The 19,385-nt window shown below is 35.7% G+C and overlaps 1 protein-coding gene across 1 annotated transcript in view; it reads left to right on the top strand.

The window, feature by feature from the left end:
- LOC150086418 (transcription factor Sox-9-B-like) overlaps positions 1 to 18,440 on the top strand; it is a 58,884-nt gene extending 40,444 nt beyond the window's left edge. The window contains exons 2-4 of the mRNA XM_090371369.1: positions 4,338 to 4,520; positions 16,821 to 16,990; positions 17,393 to 18,440. Of these exons, the coding sequence (XP_090227495.1) occupies positions 4,338 to 4,520; positions 16,821 to 16,990; positions 17,393 to 18,000 (961 nt within the window). The 3' untranslated portion in view covers positions 18,001 to 18,440. The remainder of the gene's footprint in view (positions 1 to 4,337; positions 4,521 to 16,820; positions 16,991 to 17,392) is intronic.
- The last annotated feature ends 945 nt before the right edge of the window (positions 18,441 to 19,385 follow it).

Below are 19,385 nucleotides of genomic sequence, written 5' to 3'. Positions count from 1 at the left end.
TTTTGTTGTTGTTGTCTGTTTGTTTTTTTCCACCCCTCTCACGGGAATATAACGATGGGGTGCTGCACGGCCTTAATAATTAGGATATTTATTAAAAGCAGGTTTTGGGGAGTCAAAGGTCAATTGATACAACTGCCAGCGAATTAAAAAGTGAAGGCCCTCAACATGTTTATAATCTCGAACATTTCCTGTTCTTAAGAACACTTCAGAACCTTCCAGTTGAATGAAAAAAAAAACGCAGCAGTCGTTGAGAAAGAAAGCTTTGCAATATTTTTTCGGAATCAAATTTTCAAAAGACATTTTAAATTCTTTAAGTTATTGTTAACGAAATAGTTAAGAATAACTTTAGGAATTTGGCACTTACCAAATTTAATATACCGTATTTTTTGACTATAAGATATACTTTTTCCTTGGGAAAAAAAAAAAAAAAAAAAAAAAAGCCTAAAACTGCCTTGTGTTTTATAGTCCAAGGCTTAGCCTTTCACATTATATTATAATCTAATATTACAAGAGAAATTGGTGGACATTATCAGAATTTTCCAACGCTAGAAACAGGTTGAAACAAAGTGACAAAACGAGCAAAAGAGTCAAGACACTACAAACAGTTCCAAAGATAACTTTGCTTTCTCCCACTCAAACAGGTACACTCCCCTTCATATCACACAGACATGTATCCCCTTCCTGCTGCATGCTTTTTCTAGAGATATTTCCATGAGCAGGCAATGTTTATCTGAATCGTAATCTATAACTAGCGAGAACCAATTAGTATCACTATTATTAGCCATATGGTGCAAAGAAGTTCGATTTTTTTTGTGTTGTTGTTTTTGCTGGTTCAATCAAAACAAAAAATATAAAATATAATGAAATACTCTATTTGACTCCCTCCTCACGTAGGCTACCTATCCAGCTGAACTTTAATTTCCTCAAGCTATCAGCCTCTACCAACCATAGAGGAAATTTATTCTAGTAATTAAAACTAGATTATTAAAAGAAAACTTCCTACAATCCAGTCTAAACCTCTTCCCCCATAATTTAAATTTATGGTCCCTAGTTCCGGAATCATTTAATACCTCTTTAATTATATTTTCCCCTCTCAGAGCCCTATACACCTCAAGTAAATCCTGTAAGGTGTCAGTTACCAAGCTCTGTAATCCATATTCGAAGTCTTTCCTCATGCACTTTCTCCTTCATGCCCATCTTTGGATCCTTTCAAGAAACTCGATGCCAAATTCTATAAATCATCGATAGAATACCATTGGCTTTCCTGGCTGAAGAACTTCATGTCCGACCGTATCGTGGCTCCCAAAACTTTTTCTTTCTCTGTTGTTTTTAATTCAACCCTACTAAGTGTATAAGCTATTTTGGGATCGCTATTCCCCAATCCGCAGTTCAAATCAAAGAGTAAGCAAACACTGGAACAAATTACCACCCAGGGGTATAAAGGAAGAGAGCTCATGTAGATTTAAAAAGGGATTGGATAAATATTTGGAAGAAACAGAAAACATTTAAAACTTAGAAGACATTGTATCTCATTTTTAGACCACATTGGCTTTGTTTCCTTGCATCGTTCAATATTAATACTATCTCTGAACATAACTAATGCTAAAAGAAACATTCTCAAGAACATTCTCTTTTGAAACTTTCCCTTTCGAAAACGTAAACATCCCCTTTTGAAACTATATTCCCAGAAGGCGCAATGCATAGCATAATAGCTGTTCTCAAAATAAAGCATCAACAACATCGAATGATTATAAGTCAAGGCAGACAGCTGCCTAAACTGGAAAAGCAACATCACATTCCTCCATGCATTACTATTTCTCTAACTTGAGAAAATTATCGGTTCGAGAAGAATAAACACGTTTTACTGCTCTTTTCATTTATAAAGTCTTGGCGGCGAGGCAAGAACTTTTTATTTTTAATGAAAGGGATTTGAAATACTTCCTATTTTTATATTCGTTATTATAATTTTACAATCATCTACTGGTATAAATACGAGTGCTGTTCAGTAAAGAATGGTCATAATTTTTTTTAACATCATGCCTTTTTCAATCAACCATATTTTTATGGACCTTTTAAAAGCGGTTCCCTTTTGATGAAATGCACTTACTCCAACCTTTCTGCCATTCTTCCAAAACATCGTGAAGCCATTTTTTTACATGTGTTTGAGATCGCCTCCAATGTCTTTACAACTTCTTCTGACGCATGGAAACGATTTCCTCGCAGATTCTTCTTTAACTTTAGAAATAAAAAAATCGCAGGGTACAAGATCAGGTCTGCAGGACGAATAAAGAACACATTTAACATTAATGTTGGCTAAGTACTCGATGACAGTGTGAGCAATGTGACAGTATGAGCACTGTCGTGATGCGAGTTCCACCCACCTGCGTACAGTTGTAGTCGTTTGCGATGAATGTGATTCCGCAAAGTATCAGTACAGTTCTGTTTTAAGATTCCGTAACAGTCATATAATCATTTTTTGAATGTCAAAAAAAAAAAAAAAAAAAAGATGGCCAAACCTTTCCAGAAGCCACAGCTATTGTTTTTTTTTTTTTTTTTTTTTTTTCGGTGTTGACGATGACGTAGACTTCCAAACAGAGCATTGTTGCTTACTCTTTGGGTGGAAATGATGAAGCCATATCTCATCCGCCGTTATCACCTTAGTCAAAACCTCACCATCTTCAGTAACCATCTGTTGCACCTCCTGAAAAAAATCTCCATGCGAACTTGCTGTTGCTCACTTGTGAGTAGTCTTGGAATCCAGAGTGCACAAACACATGTCATATGCAAATGGTCATGGAGAATACTATGCGTGCTTCCTACTGATATTCTCAACATCTCTGCCAGTTGCCTTACTGTTAAGAGACGATCTTCTCTCTCTATTACAAAAGCAGTGTTTATGATTTCTGTGGTGATAGCAGTTGCAGGAGCAGCTCCAAGACCAACGATTTTTGTCATTGAATCACATTCATTTTTAAACTTTCTAGACCACCTGCGAGCTGTGCTACATGGAAACGTAGATTGACCATAAACCTCTTTTATCATTTCATACGCTTCAGCTGTTTTCTTGAAACGGAAACAAAATTTGATAGCAGCATACTGTGATGCATCTTGGTTTGGTTTTAAATTCCACAGCTCAGCTATAAATAGCAAGTAGTATGGTTGTTTTCGTGAAAAATTATGACCATTCTTTATTGAACAGCCCTCGTACAACAAAAAATTAAGAATCCATCCTTGTTTATACTGTTCACAAAGAAAACTGGTTTTAACCTGTTTGATGTTCATTCTTTACAACAGTATAAACCGTGTTTTGTTTTGTTTTTTGTTTTTATCCCATCGAAAAACGTGGACTTTTATTTAACAGACGAAGGTGAAATCATTTACTCCAAACTCCACTCTAAAGTCGCGTGCCATATGGTCAGCGAAAGTTCCGAAATCTTAAAGATCCGTGGAATGAAAAAAGACTGGAAGAAATCCTACTTGAAGGATATCCTGATATTGAAGTAAAACGAGCATAGAAAGCATGAAAAGTGAAAAGATAGTTTGGAATAACAGAGTAAAAAAGGTGTCTCCTATGATGGGATGCTCTTAGGAATTCAAATGGTGATGATCGTCTACGATACGGCTATCCAGTAGAATTATGTTGCACAGAAGATGAAGAGAGAAGGATATAAAAAAAAGAGCACTTTATCTTCCAAGTTGCTGAGGGTTTGCCAAACGTGCGTCAATTAGGTCATCAACAACCTAGACGTGGGATGAAGAAGATGCAGGATGCCTTTCGCTTTTTAGTGCTCCCTGTCGTCTCTGTTTCTAGCGTCGAATTTCTGCTCACAGCTGCGATTAACTTTGACTGTAATCGGGGCCGCATATTTTGTAACGAACGACGTTATCAGAAGAACGAATGTTGTTTGTTGACTTTCACCACCCACAACTGTTTTTGCACGCTTCGAAAGTCAGCGTTCATTGTCACAAAGTAACTGAATTACAGACACGTGACTGCACACATCAGTGTCGGATGATCAGACATCTTCAAAGCAAAATATCTGCAGTCTGCCAGACAGATGTGGAGAGCAGACTGAAATAACGACATTGAATTACTGGTTTTAAATTCCAGAGCAATTTCATAGTGTCAGAAGCCCACAGTTCGTAACTTCCTAGCAAATGAAAGTTCAAACATTGCCTCACTTCAGAAACAGATTCACGTGGACAACTTGAATAATTTACATACATTATATAAATTTAAAATTTTAGATACAGTACATTACTTGAAAAATAGATTAAAAATTACTAATTTATTTCATTGAATCCCATAAATACTGAGAAAATTCATTTCTTTTCAGGCTTCTCAGTGATGAAGAAAAGAAGCCATTCGTAGAAGAAGCTGAGAGGTTGAGAGTAATTCATAAAAAGGAACATCCTGACTACAAATATCAGCCCAGAAGGAGGAAACCCCCAAAAGGTGTCAGCAGTGGTCAATCTCCGGAACCCGCATCACATCCTCATGGGGCTACAGTCATATTCAGGTAAGGACGGACTACAAAGCAAGTGTATTATTGTTACATTGTTAGAGGACAGTTATTCCCCTAGTTATACATTAATTATGTGGGGAATAAGCCATTTCTTTATCCTTAAAACCTTGTATGCAGGTCGAAGAGTCTTTTTTTTTGGATTTCTTCTACAAATACATCGATTCAAGATTGGCGTAGTAATTGTAAGTTGTATGAAAAAGATCCAAGGGGTGTTTTCAAAATTCTTCCAAGGATGCTCAAATTTCAGTATACTTTCACATACTGAAAGCAACGAACAGCCACGAACATTAACTTATGAAAGAAACTTTCATAAGTTAATGTTAATCCCATAAGTTAATGGGATATTCTAGCGAAACTCAGGAAAGTTAATCTGACGATTTGTATGAATTTCAAATCTATACTAGTCATTTATTAAAATATTTGATTCTTTTATTTTTATGCCATGATGCTTCAATTTATTGAATATGTTCGTTACGAGCTCCAAACTACAGCCCTGTGGAAGTTTGAAATTCTTTTCAGCTTCGAGAAGACAATTCATAGTGGTAGAATCAGTATAATAAGCAGTTATACAATTGACATAAAACCAGGAAAATGCTACAGCTACTTTAAAAAAAAAAACAAAAAAAGAACTATCAGTTTACGCTGAATTGGTTTTACATTAGCAACACCCCCTTGTGTAGGAATGGACTGGACTGTGAAGCTGGCGCAGGCTCTAAGCTGTGAACAGTTGATATAAGATTATAGTTCGCACAAGCTGCGATCAGTTTTTGAGGGTATGCGAGGAAGAATGGATCAGCGTCGACATCCAAATTCGAACATTGAGTGATTTTGGGGCAAGACATCTAGGTCCTCTATCTAAACAATATCCAATATAATTAAGTGTCCCCGTTCTGTGGTGTCACCCCAGAACGGGGTTGTTCCACCACACCAGCAGTCGAACAACCAGCTAAAGGTCACACGTGGAACAGACTCGTGTAGTCCACGCCAGTGGTGAGCGTCGCGTGTCCTGTCTCATAACGCAGCAGCGAAGAAGCACAGTAGCCCAGCCAGCCAATATAACGTAGGAATAACGAGACCAATATCCACATGAACTATGCGCCCATATAGCTCATATAAGCTATGGCTCCTATAGTCGAGGCTGTCACACAGTAACCCATGCTCACTATGAGACACAAGAAACTGGGCTTTTTTACGGACATGTCAGCACCAACACTGGACCACCGACATATGGAAACTGTTACCTAGTCTGATGAATCCCATTTAACGATTCTATCATGGTGATGGGCGTATTGGCATTTGGAGAAAGCAACATGAGGCCATGGCAGCTGAATGCACTCTTGGTATTGCACAGGCTGGAGGCGGTGGACTAATGGTTTTGGTACTGTTTTCGTGGCAAACCCTGGGTCCTCTGATCACCGTTAATCAACAACTCACCAATTTTTCTATCGTCACCAACCAAGTACACCCCTTCATGATGACAGTGTATCCAGACAACTCCGGCATCTATCAACAAGGCAAGCCAACATGCCACTAAGCCCGGAAAGTTGCTAACTAGTTTTGAGAACATGACAATGAATTCTCCGTCCTCCGATGGACGCCCAACTCATCCGATCTCGACCAAACTGAGCATGTTTGAGATCTACTGGAAAAGAACACTCGATGCTAAAACCACCCAACTGACAAAGAACTACCACAGGACAGCCTGCAACACTTTGTGGACTCCATGCCAAGACGTGTGCGGGCTCTATCACGGATAAAGTGGCCCCACGAGGTATTAGGTACGCATTATTAACGCCCAGCTCAGCGTACATTTCCTTATAATCTCAAGAATCATGTGTTGAAATAACCTGTTACAAAATGCATAATTCTATTCCAGACTCAATTCGATTCGAATATTTCAGGTTGTTTGATTCAAGATTCAAATAGTGATCGAATTTTAAAATTTCAAGGCTGGCCCTACTTATTGGCTCATATATATATATATATATATATATTTTTTTTTTTTTTTTTTTCATGCTTACCTTTTTTATTGAAATTGTCCCCTTTTCAATGAAGGGGACAATTCAACTGATGTTTTTGAGAATTTTGTCTCTGCAGCTGCCGTATAACCTATTTTTCAACAGCGTAGAGTCCACACCTCATTTGAATCATGTAAAAGACTTGACGCTGCTTCCGTAGATCGTTGGATTGCCCGATAAACTAATTACTTGACCACCACACCACTCTAACTCCATTTGAGTCTTTATTTGGGGAAGGAGTATATTAAAAAACTACACAAAGACAATTTCCTGATTTGCGAACATCAGAAAATCTAAGTTGTTGCTTACATTTCAACAGATATACTATAAGACACATTGTGGACACCCTGAAATCATGTTCATCCCAAATACATATTGTGGACATTCTAAAACCATTAAAATCGCGTTCAGATCTATTGACAAAAAATATCTTTTTGAGTTTAAATTTATAAACAGTGAAAGCTCCATTTCTCTATATGTGTTCAAAGTTCTCAGTTTTTCCAATAATAAAGATTTTTTTTTTTTTTTTTTTTTTTGGGACACCTTTTGTTCTGCTAATGATAGTCATTCCGAAGAAGCTAAACATTCTGCAAAAGGGTGTATCTCCAAGCCGAAAGCGAAACATCTTTACCAAACGTCGATTATGAGTCTCGTAGCTAGTTATCGAGACATGAGACTTCTTTTATCTTGGTTTCAACTCGCTTCGCAATCAATGATACCCACCTTCTAATGTCGCCATAAAACAAAAAAATAAAAAATAAATAAATAAAAAAATAATAATAAAAACGAAAAGTTTAACTTTAATCGGTAACCTAGGCAACATGAAAACAATACAGGAGATAAGTTACGAATCAAAGATAAAATGTCTGGTGGTGTCTGCCTAATAGCAAGATCTTTCATGGAAGCCGTTGCTTTAGCCTAGTGGTTCCCAGACTGGTACATAAACCCCGTCCCGCCCTCCACCCACGATAAAAACATTACTCCTGGTATTGAAAAATGTTTGTCCCCTCAGTTCCTGTAGTTCTTGTTAATAATTATTTCTTTCTGTAGATGTACCATATTAGACAGTGATATGAAATATTTAAAACAAATATGTGCATTCTCTGGTCACTTTTGCTGCTTTGAGATAAAAAAAAAAAAAAAATCCCAAGTTTCCTGGAGGGGGGAAAACATGTTTAAACTATTCCATACCGGATTGACCAACACCAGGATGAAAAATAAATCCATTAAAGTGCCTCCTGTTCTGTGAGAAATCAAACCAAACTTTATATTCTTATATTCAAGATAATCAATGTATTCCTTAATTGACCATAAAAAAAAATTAAGGGAATTAATAAACACAGGCATCGTGGCTTAGATTGCTAAAGCACCTGTCTAGTAAACAGGAGATTGTTGGTTCGAATCCCATCAGTGCCTTAAGGCGAATTTACATTTTACTTATTTTCTGTTAACCTCCTCCAACCAAAATCAGTTAAACACATGAATATTAATAAAGAAAATCAGATTCTATACTGGATCTATATCTTAGAGAAAATAAATAAATAAGTTAATTCGAAGAGAAATTAAATCACAATTCCACTTAAATATCATATTTTTTTTTTATTTAACAGTCAACACCACTAGTAACTTCTTATGATCTCCACAGCTTTGATAGTTGATAAGCTTTTTTTCATATTTGTTCTTTAATAAGAAACATCAGTATTAGAAGTGTTAAAATATTTAGTTATAATGAGTAAAAAATCAAATTTTAAATAATTAGTTCTAAAGTTATGAAGTTATAAAGATGATGGCTTAGTGGACTTGACGAACACCCTCTATAGACCAGAAATGCCACCTTATAAACAGCAAATGCTATGCAAATAATAAGTGAAATAGTGATATAAGATTTAAAATGAATCAGTTATACCTAAAAAGTAAAAGGTATAAAAGAGAATTTAAATCAACTGAGTGGGATGAGTCTTCATACCCAAAGTTTCAATTTTTACTTATTTTTGTATTATTATTATTTTTTATTTATTTATTATTTTTTATTTCAATGAGATAGCAGAAAGGGGAAGAAAGTAATGGTCGCTAGAAATATTTATAAAAATTCAGAAGTTTGCGATGAGATCTTTCATTACTCTGATCTATCTCCGTTAAGTATGGTAAAATATTTTAAGCTATCTTATAAATAGCTTGGTTATGTCAGCATGCTTTTTAAATTTCTTTAAAAAAATTTAAAACCGATTTAAAGCATAATCAATATTTTATCTTTCATCGTATCGCTCAGCTAAATAAATTCTATCACTATATTAATATTCCAATGCTAATATTAGGTTGACATATACTCGTATATCATTAAGCCTAAATCTTTTACAATCATTGCTGAACTATTAATTGTTATTTATGAAATGGGAAATAGTTGAGAATAAACAACTTACTTTTTTGGGATAATTATACCTAGTTTGGGACAGTTATTTCTTGTTCATAATGAATAATAGACTACAATTTATAATTATTATTGCTTTTCCTTCATTAACTCAACTACGCAAAACTTTTAACTTCTGCTAGAGTACTGCTAGCAGCGCCTCCTGAGTTAATAGCTGCAATTTCGACGTTTGATCAAAATTTATAAAATATAATAATAATAATAAAATATAAATATAAAATGATTGCACTTTTCCTTGAATACTTCACAATTTTTTTTTCTGATTATCTTTGAAGCAATCTGCTTATTTTGAACTTATATTACAAATTATATAAAATATTTTTATATTAAATAAAAAAATAATAAATAATAAATCAGAATATTAACTTCCTCTTCTGCTATGCCTGCAGCGAGCGTACCTATAAACTATTTGATTTTACTTCAGTTTTACAAAAAAAATTATCAATAATTAAAAAATTAGACTTCACCTTGATAATTTAATCAATATTTTCTTCTGGCAATATTTAATATTACTAATATTTCTAAATCAGCGTGTGTGTGTGTGTGTGTGTCTGTGTGTTTAAAATATTCATTAGATCAACATAAATATTATTTTATTGAATACAATTGAATAATATAGTATAGTTTATGTACAGTATTTATAAAATATCAAATGTATATTTTATATATTACAAGTATACAGTACTTTCCGTTATACATCAATGTATAATGTATAACGGAAAGTACTGTATTTTAAAAATAAAATAAAATATAAAACTAAATATCATACAAAACAGCACGCCGTTTACTGTATATAATAATAATACGTTATTGACTGGCATTTGTTTGGGTTAATTAGAATAACGCAATGAAGAATCAATTCATTATTATAAATTGCAGATATTAAAAATGAGTTTCTGTTGATTGAAACCGACTAATTAAAACACTCCATAAACGTTTCTCCCATTCAGACGGATGCGAAACCAACAGTACTCCCTCGATAGGCGGTGGCAATGGAAACGTATACCTATGGCAAACACTCTGTTAAATATGAAATATGACTTAGGGGTAGAGGAACCATTTCCTCCAAGACTATTCAGGGTTCCCTCCACTAGTTGAGATGCAACAGCAAACGTTCCAGTCCAGCTGATAGGCTTCTATAAGACAGCTCCAAGAAGCCCTGCTATTTAGTGGCCGATCTTAGCGGAGGGCCGTGAATTATTCCGGATTTTTCAGCCCGTACAACATGCAAATCTACCGATGAACGCAGACATAGTACACTGTCGGAATATGACCTAAGGTATTTGTATTTATAAAAACAATTTTCAAAGCTATTACTCCTCTGCTGCTGGACAGTCCCTCTCCCATGGTTCGAACCTAGCACCTACTGATTTTTTATTTATTTATTTTTTTTTTTGACCATTAAAGGAGTTATAAGGAGACAAAAGCACAAAGCGACTTAAAAAAAAAATCCGATGTTAGAATTAGAATAAAGATAGAAGTGTGTAAATAAAGAGGAAAGCTGTCTTGGAAATAATAAATGTTTATATTATTAATGTTTGTATCAATAAAATATATAAAAAAGTTTCATATTTTAAAGACCCTCATGCAAAGTTATCCAATAGAAACGCTACTCAAGTTTGCAAAAATCGAATTAAAATGCAAACCAGTTTGAAGTACAGCAAAATTTTGTTAAAAACGAATACAGAATCTACTTAACACGGTTATGGTATCGACTGGAAGTTCCCACCTTGTAGGCATGCATTCACTCTTTATAGACAGTGTGTGTGTGTGATGCAAATCAACAAATAATATGTCCATATTCAACTGAAACAAGCCATTTTGTTTTGTTTCTGTTCATCCAGTGGGTGTGATTTATTTGCCCAAATCTTATTATAAAAATCCAGAGGTGCAGATGAGGCAGCCGGGGAGGAAATAAGCCCCCCGAAATAAGGAGGTCATCAAAGAACTTCGTTATTAGATTCATAGATCCAGCGGTGTTATTCATCCATTTGAGACATACGGATGAGCTGTAAAAGAATGTCCTAGCACAGCTGAGCGCTCCGCGTCTGATTAAAGAAAAACTTATATTATACGCATTACTGATAAACGCTGTTACTACTCCTTGAATATCATTGTCTTTTGCCACCTGCATAAAATATCTGACTCCATATCCAGTGATATCAGGTGCTGTGTTATCACAGTTACCTTGGTACAAACCGTTGACCAATAGATTGAGATAAATGAATAACCGTGGATTTCATTTGCAGATATCATTGGTTTGCCCTATGCCCGTACTGTAAAGATTCTAAAACCGAGTGGAAAAGGCCTCATTTCGAATCCCATCAATGACGCGAGGAATTTCTATGGGTCTTTTTCACAACATGGCTGAGTTAATGTCTCAAACGTGGGTAACGTGGTTTTTCTTCCGGAAACTCGGGTTTTTCTTCTGGCAAACAGCAAATTAACCACAGAACACAGGAAATTTACAGACATAATATATATACTGTGCGATATGGCCTAAGTTGCTGATGCGTCTAAAATCCTACAACAACCGACCAACCAACTGGATGAAAGTGACATCAGAGGATTTTCAAGGTAGTACTTCAAAATCTTCAAATAATTCTCTGATTACTGTAATATGCAATAATTCTTGAAACCATCACATCAGCCTTGATAAGTAGTTTTATATTACTAACGTAGTGTTTACTGTTTATCTTAATCCATCAAGTTCTAGTGCCTGATGTCTTGGAACACACATGCTCGTAATAAGAGTTTGGTTATACTAAACTGTGGATAAATAAAAAGACAGTTACTTTCTTTATACTACTGCATAAAAACATTCGATTTTTTTCATGGTTTTGTCTCGTATATCTTCCATATTGATGACATAGAATTCAGGATTGATGGAATTTCGTACAATAGGAAAGATTCATATCACCCAAATGAAGGATTATTCCGAAAAACACAAACAGTCGTTTTTATTTTTCATCTGAAGTAGTAATTACTAACAGCTTTCCAACGTCAGCGTGACGTCTGCTACTGTCGGAAATTCTCGTGCATGGGTGCCGCACCCCAAGACGGCAAAGGTACACATGTGCAACCGAAACGCAGCGTCCGGTCAAAGCCCCGAACCTGAGCCTTTCATAACAGCTGGATATTCGCAAGTTTTTTACGCTCTCGCCGATAATTGCTCTCGCAATTTTCCATACCTCGACACTGTAGGGATGCCTTGAGAACACAGGGCGAAGGGTGAACGCATTCACAAGAGCTTGCAATATTACGGGCAAGAAAGGGTGACCTCTTTGTTGACGTTCTTCGATCCCCCACAAGACGATAAAACGACATATCACCAGTTCTCCGAAACTCAAAACCACCGGTCGAGGTCAAAGGTTAAATTTCGGGCTTTGTAGCTGTTCCCTACTCTGATTTTTATTTCTAATAGAGGGCAACAGAATGGGGATATCAGTTTTCCTGCTTTTTTGGGGATCTCTTAACACTTGTAGTTAAGATAGCACATTTTAGCTGTAAACACCTACAATAAAAATCAAGTTCTGAATCCTTATAACGGTGTGAACTATAGATGGTGCTTTGTATGCACGTTATTAGGATAAAATTCTTAAAAATATATTTCAGATTGTCATTAAATGCGTCTTTATTTTGTCTAGATTTCTTTAACAATTTCATAATGAAAACTGTTTGTTATAGAATAGAAATATATATTTTTTAAATATTTTCAAAGAGCTTGCTGCCTAAAAAGTTTCTTGGAAGATCTTCAGAACAAAAATAACCGCCGACTCATTTTTAAACTCCTTTTTTCCAAGGACAGCAGTTAGAATTCTGAAAGAATCGTGCGAGTGTGACCATAGAATTAGCTTATTTTTAATCAGTTTATTAACTCGACATTAAAAGAGCTTGCTGGAAGATAGTTGACAAAAAAAAACAAAAAAAGCGTGAGTATAATTCAAATGTAATTACTGCTAAAGAGAACCCAAAATCACGATTCTAAAAGTAATGATCAACCTGTTGGATGCTATTGACTGCCTTACGTTTGGGTCATGAAATTTTCATGCAGCTCTTAATTGTCGGTAATTGCTTGCTAGGATTAATGAGTAGAACTCCTAAGGACGGTAGTACATTAAGAGGGACGTCTAATATGAATCAGGATTACGTGTAGCATGTGTACACACATCTTTAGACGTTTAACCTCCCGGTAACCTCTGGAAATTGGTACATCCGGGCTATTACAGTCTAAGAAAAAACGGCGTAAAGAATGCAAATTTAGGGTTAACATCCTCAAACATTTCGTTTAGCTGGTATAATTCCTTAGCATTTAAATCACGTGATGCTCAATAGATATTCATCAGGGATGCCTGTTGCCGAATTCTAAACCGGCGCTGTCTGCATACATCAAGTCACTTAGTTCCTGTAGATCACATCGTAGACTTCTGATAATCTCAGTTGCTCGTTACTAGGTTCTATTTCTCAGTTTAAATCTACCTTAGCTGGCGCCTTAACCAACATTCCTTTCCTGAATTTAGGTATTCTTAGCTTCAGTGTGACGAAAGAGGCTGAGGCCTGAGGGTTCGGATTATGTGGGCCTCATTATTTACCTCCATAGATCACAAGGAAGAGGAGGGGCTTTGAAGAATGCCCTTCCCTAAAATAACGGATAATTTTAAGGGAACTTTCATTTGAAAATTCTAATTTCGTCTTTTAAATATCGTTCGGATGACAATATTTTCAAAATTTAGATAATTATTCATCAAATTAAAAAAAAAAAAATTCAATCTTTCGAGTCGAAGCACCTCCGCATCCCCCTTCTGCACCCTTCTTGCTTGATGAAATGACCTCCTGACATGAACTTTCACTTCCTCATAGAGCTTTGCAGATGACTTTAAATCATAACGATCATTTTGTAATTATAATTGCAAGGGGGAAGAGTAAATATCCTACATCATTCCTCCCTCCCTGTAGCACCACTAGACGCCACGCTATCGTGTGACGGACGGCCCTCATGCGCTGGAAGTCACATAGATAATGTTCGTTAAAGTGCGGCGGTAACATAAAAGGTCACGAAGCAGACTCTGCGATTATAAATTTCTGCGCAAGGCAAATATCCCCACATGCAAGCAAAAAACCCAAAGGGGTGAGAAATACAAGCCCGTGAACCTACTTCTTTCAATAGTCTAAACATTTCTTAGAAATACAAGGTTTTTCGTGGATATCTCAGAACAGGGAGAAAGCCCGGTCAAAGTACACCAGTGACCTTCCTGTTTCATAGCCAAGTTATTCTATCCCATGTTGTTGTCGACATATGACTCAACGTTCTCAGAAAGAAATGTTTGGCGTCATTTTTTCTTCATAAACATCTTTAATGTTTTTAGATGCTTATCTTATATTTTATTGTTCCACACACAGGCGTATCTCCAAGGTCTCTGGATTCGAACCCAGATGGTAGGATAAAATTATGACTCTTAGTCTTAGTCTGATTTGCGTTTGTACTCTTCAGTATAAGACAGCAACTTAAAAACAATTCAATTTAATATGCTTTCTTCTCAAAAATGTTGCATCTCAAATCAAGCTGACATTTTACCCCCCATGTCTATTATCACCTCACAATCTTACAAGTTACTTGGTCTTATCAAAAGATACGGGCACACCTCTTCACTCAAAGCTATCATAACATTATAAGCAACTGATTATTTTCACAATAAACTATCAGGATATTGTACGAATGGCGGACTAACAGTATCTAATAGACACTAGCGTGAAAAAAGATAAAGGATAATAGATCCCTCTCTGGAGAACAAATTATTTTCTATTGGCTTAATAACGAAATTGTTGCGTCTTGGACCAATTTCCATAATACTTGGATGGTCAATCATGGCCTCTCACATGCTGTAAATTTGGTGTTATTAGATTATACAAACACGGATTATAAATGGGTTGCTTAACTTCAATGGTTGCAATCTTGTTTCAAAATGGCGAGTCCTAATAAAAGTTTCTTATGTGTTGTAAAGCTATTAGTAGCATCAATTCCACAGACATGATGTGATCCCATAAACCTTTATGCGATGTTTTAAAATTAAGCTAAAAAATAATCTTCCAATATTACATTCAATCTTATTTGATAAAATAAACAGTTCTTAGTATTCATAATTTTCATTTTTAAATTCATATATAAATATTTTGTATTCAAAAAACCAAAGAACGTCAGGTTTGTTAAAGTCAAGAAACAGAGGAGGAAATATTTCTTTTGCAGGAGACTTCGGGTGACACCAATATTGCCTGAGATGTGCTTCGGGTTGCTCAGTAACACGAGCGTCGCCTGGCCCCATGTTGACATTCAGATGTCCCAGTGACCGTATTGATGACTGCAAACACTCATAAATCCCCATAACGAACATCAGACTCGGTACCTACCCAGCATGCAAGGAAGACGTAATAACTCGCGCCTGATAAAATACAGCAACCACCAACACCCCAATACAACAGACGAAGCCATCTGTCTTTCCTCAGTCGGCAAGATTGATCTTCCATCCGATCTTGGCCCTGGGTGGGAGGAAGTTCGTGGGTTTCCATCCGCAGTAGAACTGGTCGAGTATTCTGGCCAGCATCAAGGACTTAGCAACGTGATGAAAATGAACAGGCTGTCACTGGAAGTTCTGCCGACGCTAAATTTGCGCAGTTTCTTTAGAGTGAGTTGTCATGTGACAGTGCGGATGAGTTGAATTGCACACTAGCTACCGGATACAAGTGGGAATTAGTGGAATCCCATCCCAAGACTTGACGTCATGTCAGTCCTTATACTCACTTTATTACTTGATATTTTTAGTTCCCAATACTTCAACTCATTTTAACAAAGTGTTCTATGCCCGATTTTTTTTAAAAAAGTTTGTTAAAGTATCTGTATAATAATGTGATTATGTCCCTCTGTCCGGAATGCTTTTGGACTTGAATAACTCAAAGAATAAACAAGCAGGTCAAGCTTTTAACTTGACCTGCTTCCTTTTGCAATAGGTTTACTACTTCTGTGAAACAATTTTGGTGAAATTTATTTATTTATTTGTCGCGTGCATGTGTGTGTGATCTAAACAGACGAAATGTTTAATGTATTATCTTCAACGATAAGATTTTGTTTTTCAAAGAACTTCCGAAATGAGAGGTTGGAAATTCCTTCTTCAGGGACATACATGTGTGTGTACGTAGGGAGCACGTTTGGAGGTACTTTTTTTTATACATAATACTCAGTTGCTATACCTAAGACCCCGCCCTCTTTATCATGTAGCTAATTACTTAATTATACCAATTATCTAAATTCTGTAGCTATTTTCACGACGCCTGCTCTGTTAGATGTTGTCCCATCAAGTGCTCGTGGGGTAAACTTTGCTACCGCTGCAAATCACGAGAACTTTCATAGTTAATTGCTGCTTATTAAATGCTTGAATATAGCTAATAGCAAACATGAAATCCATTCTGTCAGTCCTAATCAAACATACAAAAAATCAGTTCCGTCCCTGGTTTCTGGCGTTATTTTCAGGGAAATTCATCGCTCTCCCCAAAAGCAATGAAGTCACGTATTCTGAACAGCTGATTCACCTTTTGTTTTTACGTGAAAAACACCAGTAGCTCTTAGCATTGAATGTCCCTTAAAAAACTGAAAAGGCAAGACCCTGGGCAAATATCCAAGTCGTCCATGAGAAAGCAATGACTCCTTCATCGGTATAATTTACAGTGAATATGAATTTTATCGTTTCATAAAAGCATTGTAAATGCATAAGTTGGAATTTTGAAATGTTGCTTTTTCATATTTTATAATCAAAATAAGAGACTTCCACGAAGTTGATCTCATCTTTCCTTCTGTAGGTCTCTAAAGCCGCTTTCTCAAGATGAACAACCCCTTCAGTCAGTTCCTAGTCCACATCAACAAGGATCTCCACATGGAGCTCATGGCCCTCCAACGCCTCCTTCAACACCAAACCGGGCAGAAATTTCTTCAAAAGCAGGGCATCCATTTCCGAAAGGGACCAGACAAGGTTGGTAGGCTAAGTTATTTTATAAACACTACTTTATTTATAAATTTAATTAAAATTTTCTGTTAAGTCAGAAAATGCTTTAGCAATTCACTATTTTCAAAAATTTTAAAGTTAGATAAAAGGAGATCAATTATAATAATTTAATTATAATCATCGAATTTATAAATGTTAAATTTAGCCACTTTAAAGAGGAACTATTTCAGTTAATTTCAATCTTATTTGATTATCGAAATTTGGACCATGAGGCCTAAAAAATTAGATAAAAGAATCAATAATACAATTTCAAAATTTGTAAATAAATAAATTCTAGTTATTTTTAATAATTGGCACATTTTATTAAAGAAAAATTAAAATGGGAAACAAATATTTAAGAAAGTACATTATATGTCTTTGATCTTACAGGTGTAGGAGAACAAGGTCAGCCGATAGATTTCAGCCACGTGGACGTTGGACAACTGACCACAGAAGCCATCGAGAATTTTGATGAATCTGAATTGGATCAGTATTTGCCAAATCAGACTTGTGGTGTGGGTCCCTTTAAAGCCAACTACTCAGGAGTCCCTGCACAATCGACTTCAGCTTGCGGATCGACCGGCTACTGCTCAGACTGGTCCTCGAGATACTTAACATCCCTTGTCAACAGTGGAAATGGAATTGCTTCTTCCTACCGACTGCCCAATCCAGCAACTGCCGTCCAGCCAGATCCAGAAACTCTGGATCGGCAAAACAGTAACAGCAACCATAGTTTCCAGGAGATCGGTGGGCAGGAGCCTTGTAAGTACCAAGAATTGACGCCGGCCGTCAAGTCGGAACAAAGGCCATCTTTGCTAAACAGTCCACAGCGTGGATCATATGGATTCAGCTACGAACCAGTTTTCCAAGGAGGTTATCTACCGGCTGGATCTGCATCGTATAATTACTATGGAGGACAGTCCTATCAGTATTCTTTGCAGAATGGAAAGATAACTTATCGAGGGCTCTCGGACGAACAATGGTCAACGTATTCTTGAGCAGCTCAGTCACCTTTACATGTTGGACTTCATTCCACCGCTGCACATTGTCTACCTTTATTATATACATTCATCGGGTCATATGATCAGTCATCATACTATGATACGTGATGACTGACCATAGGTCATATGCATCTCTGTACAGACATTGTACATACTTCGCCCCTGGAAGTCGGTAACAGAAATACTCTCTTAAGACACCAAATCCAGTTACTGATAAAAGGTCTCAAAAATCAGATAACTGTCCATTTATCAGTGTACTCTAAAACAATGGTGGCCCTGCAGGCAGAAACTCACATTGTTAAGTAACTGGACATTAAATCTGCTTTTAATGAATCTATAGAACATAGCACAGTTCTCATTAAAAAGAAACCACACTTCAGAAATTTGCATTTTGTCGCCATGGTAACGGCGAATTGATGTATCCCTCATATTGAGTTAAAAGTGTAAATACATATTCTTTGTATCACTCTGTGAACATAAAAGAAATATTTTCTGTATGAGTGTTTTAGCATATATTATATTTCTATAGTGCCCAAGTGTCTTTTAAAAATGGGTTAAATCTTAATTATTTTTAATAGGATATTTAAAATTTAAAAAAAAATGGTTGTATTTGACTCTACAAAGGGTATCCGTCCAGTTAAAATTTCAGAGTTAAAATTTATCGAGTTTATTTTTACAATTGAGATTATTAAAAGAAAATGGATAAGAGAGAGAGAGAGAGAGAGAGAGAGATTTATCTTTCAAAAATCCGAATAAAATAATCTAATTTTTGAATGCACGCAACGTTCTAGTTGCTAAACTCAAATTAATAGATTATAAAATGAAATCAGTGTGGTGAATCAGATACACCAATAAGAAGATTCTTTTAATATCCATTACTATTTTTTTTTTCTGTTTTTTTATTAGTGTTTAGCAACAGTTCTGCTGTATTATACATGTATAAGCTTATAAAGGCAAGTAATATATATAATAAATGTTATTTTCTTATCAATAAACTATTTAAGAAGAAACTAAAGCGAAAAAATGTATTTGGAGTAACAGCTCCTTGAAATAATACTCAAATGTTCTGTCACAGATCTGTGTGTACATTAAGCCCATGTATGTGTGCCAAACTGTAATACTTCCTCACGCAATATGTAAATAAAGTCGCTTTTTTCTGTTCCATATTTTTGTGTTTTTTTCTTTTTCATAGATTTTTGTTTCTTTTAGCCAAAAGTTTGTTTTGACTGTACAAATGTATAAAAAATAACTTTATTCAAACATAACACAAGTGACAATCTTTACAGCAGATAATTTCAACACTAATGTATTATAAAATTCTAATAAAAACTATTTAAGCTTAAAATGTGTATAAAACCAAATATTAATTCAAATTTTTATTT

This window comes from Mastigoproctus giganteus, chromosome 4 (assembly GCF_048544385.1).
Source record: "Mastigoproctus giganteus isolate SK-2022 chromosome 4, ASM4854438v1, whole genome shotgun sequence".
Taxonomy (NCBI): domain Eukaryota; kingdom Metazoa; phylum Arthropoda; class Arachnida; order Uropygi; family Thelyphonidae; genus Mastigoproctus; species Mastigoproctus giganteus.
The sequence above is the reverse complement of the archived record's forward strand: the minus strand, read 5'-3'. Positions and strand labels throughout refer to the sequence as shown.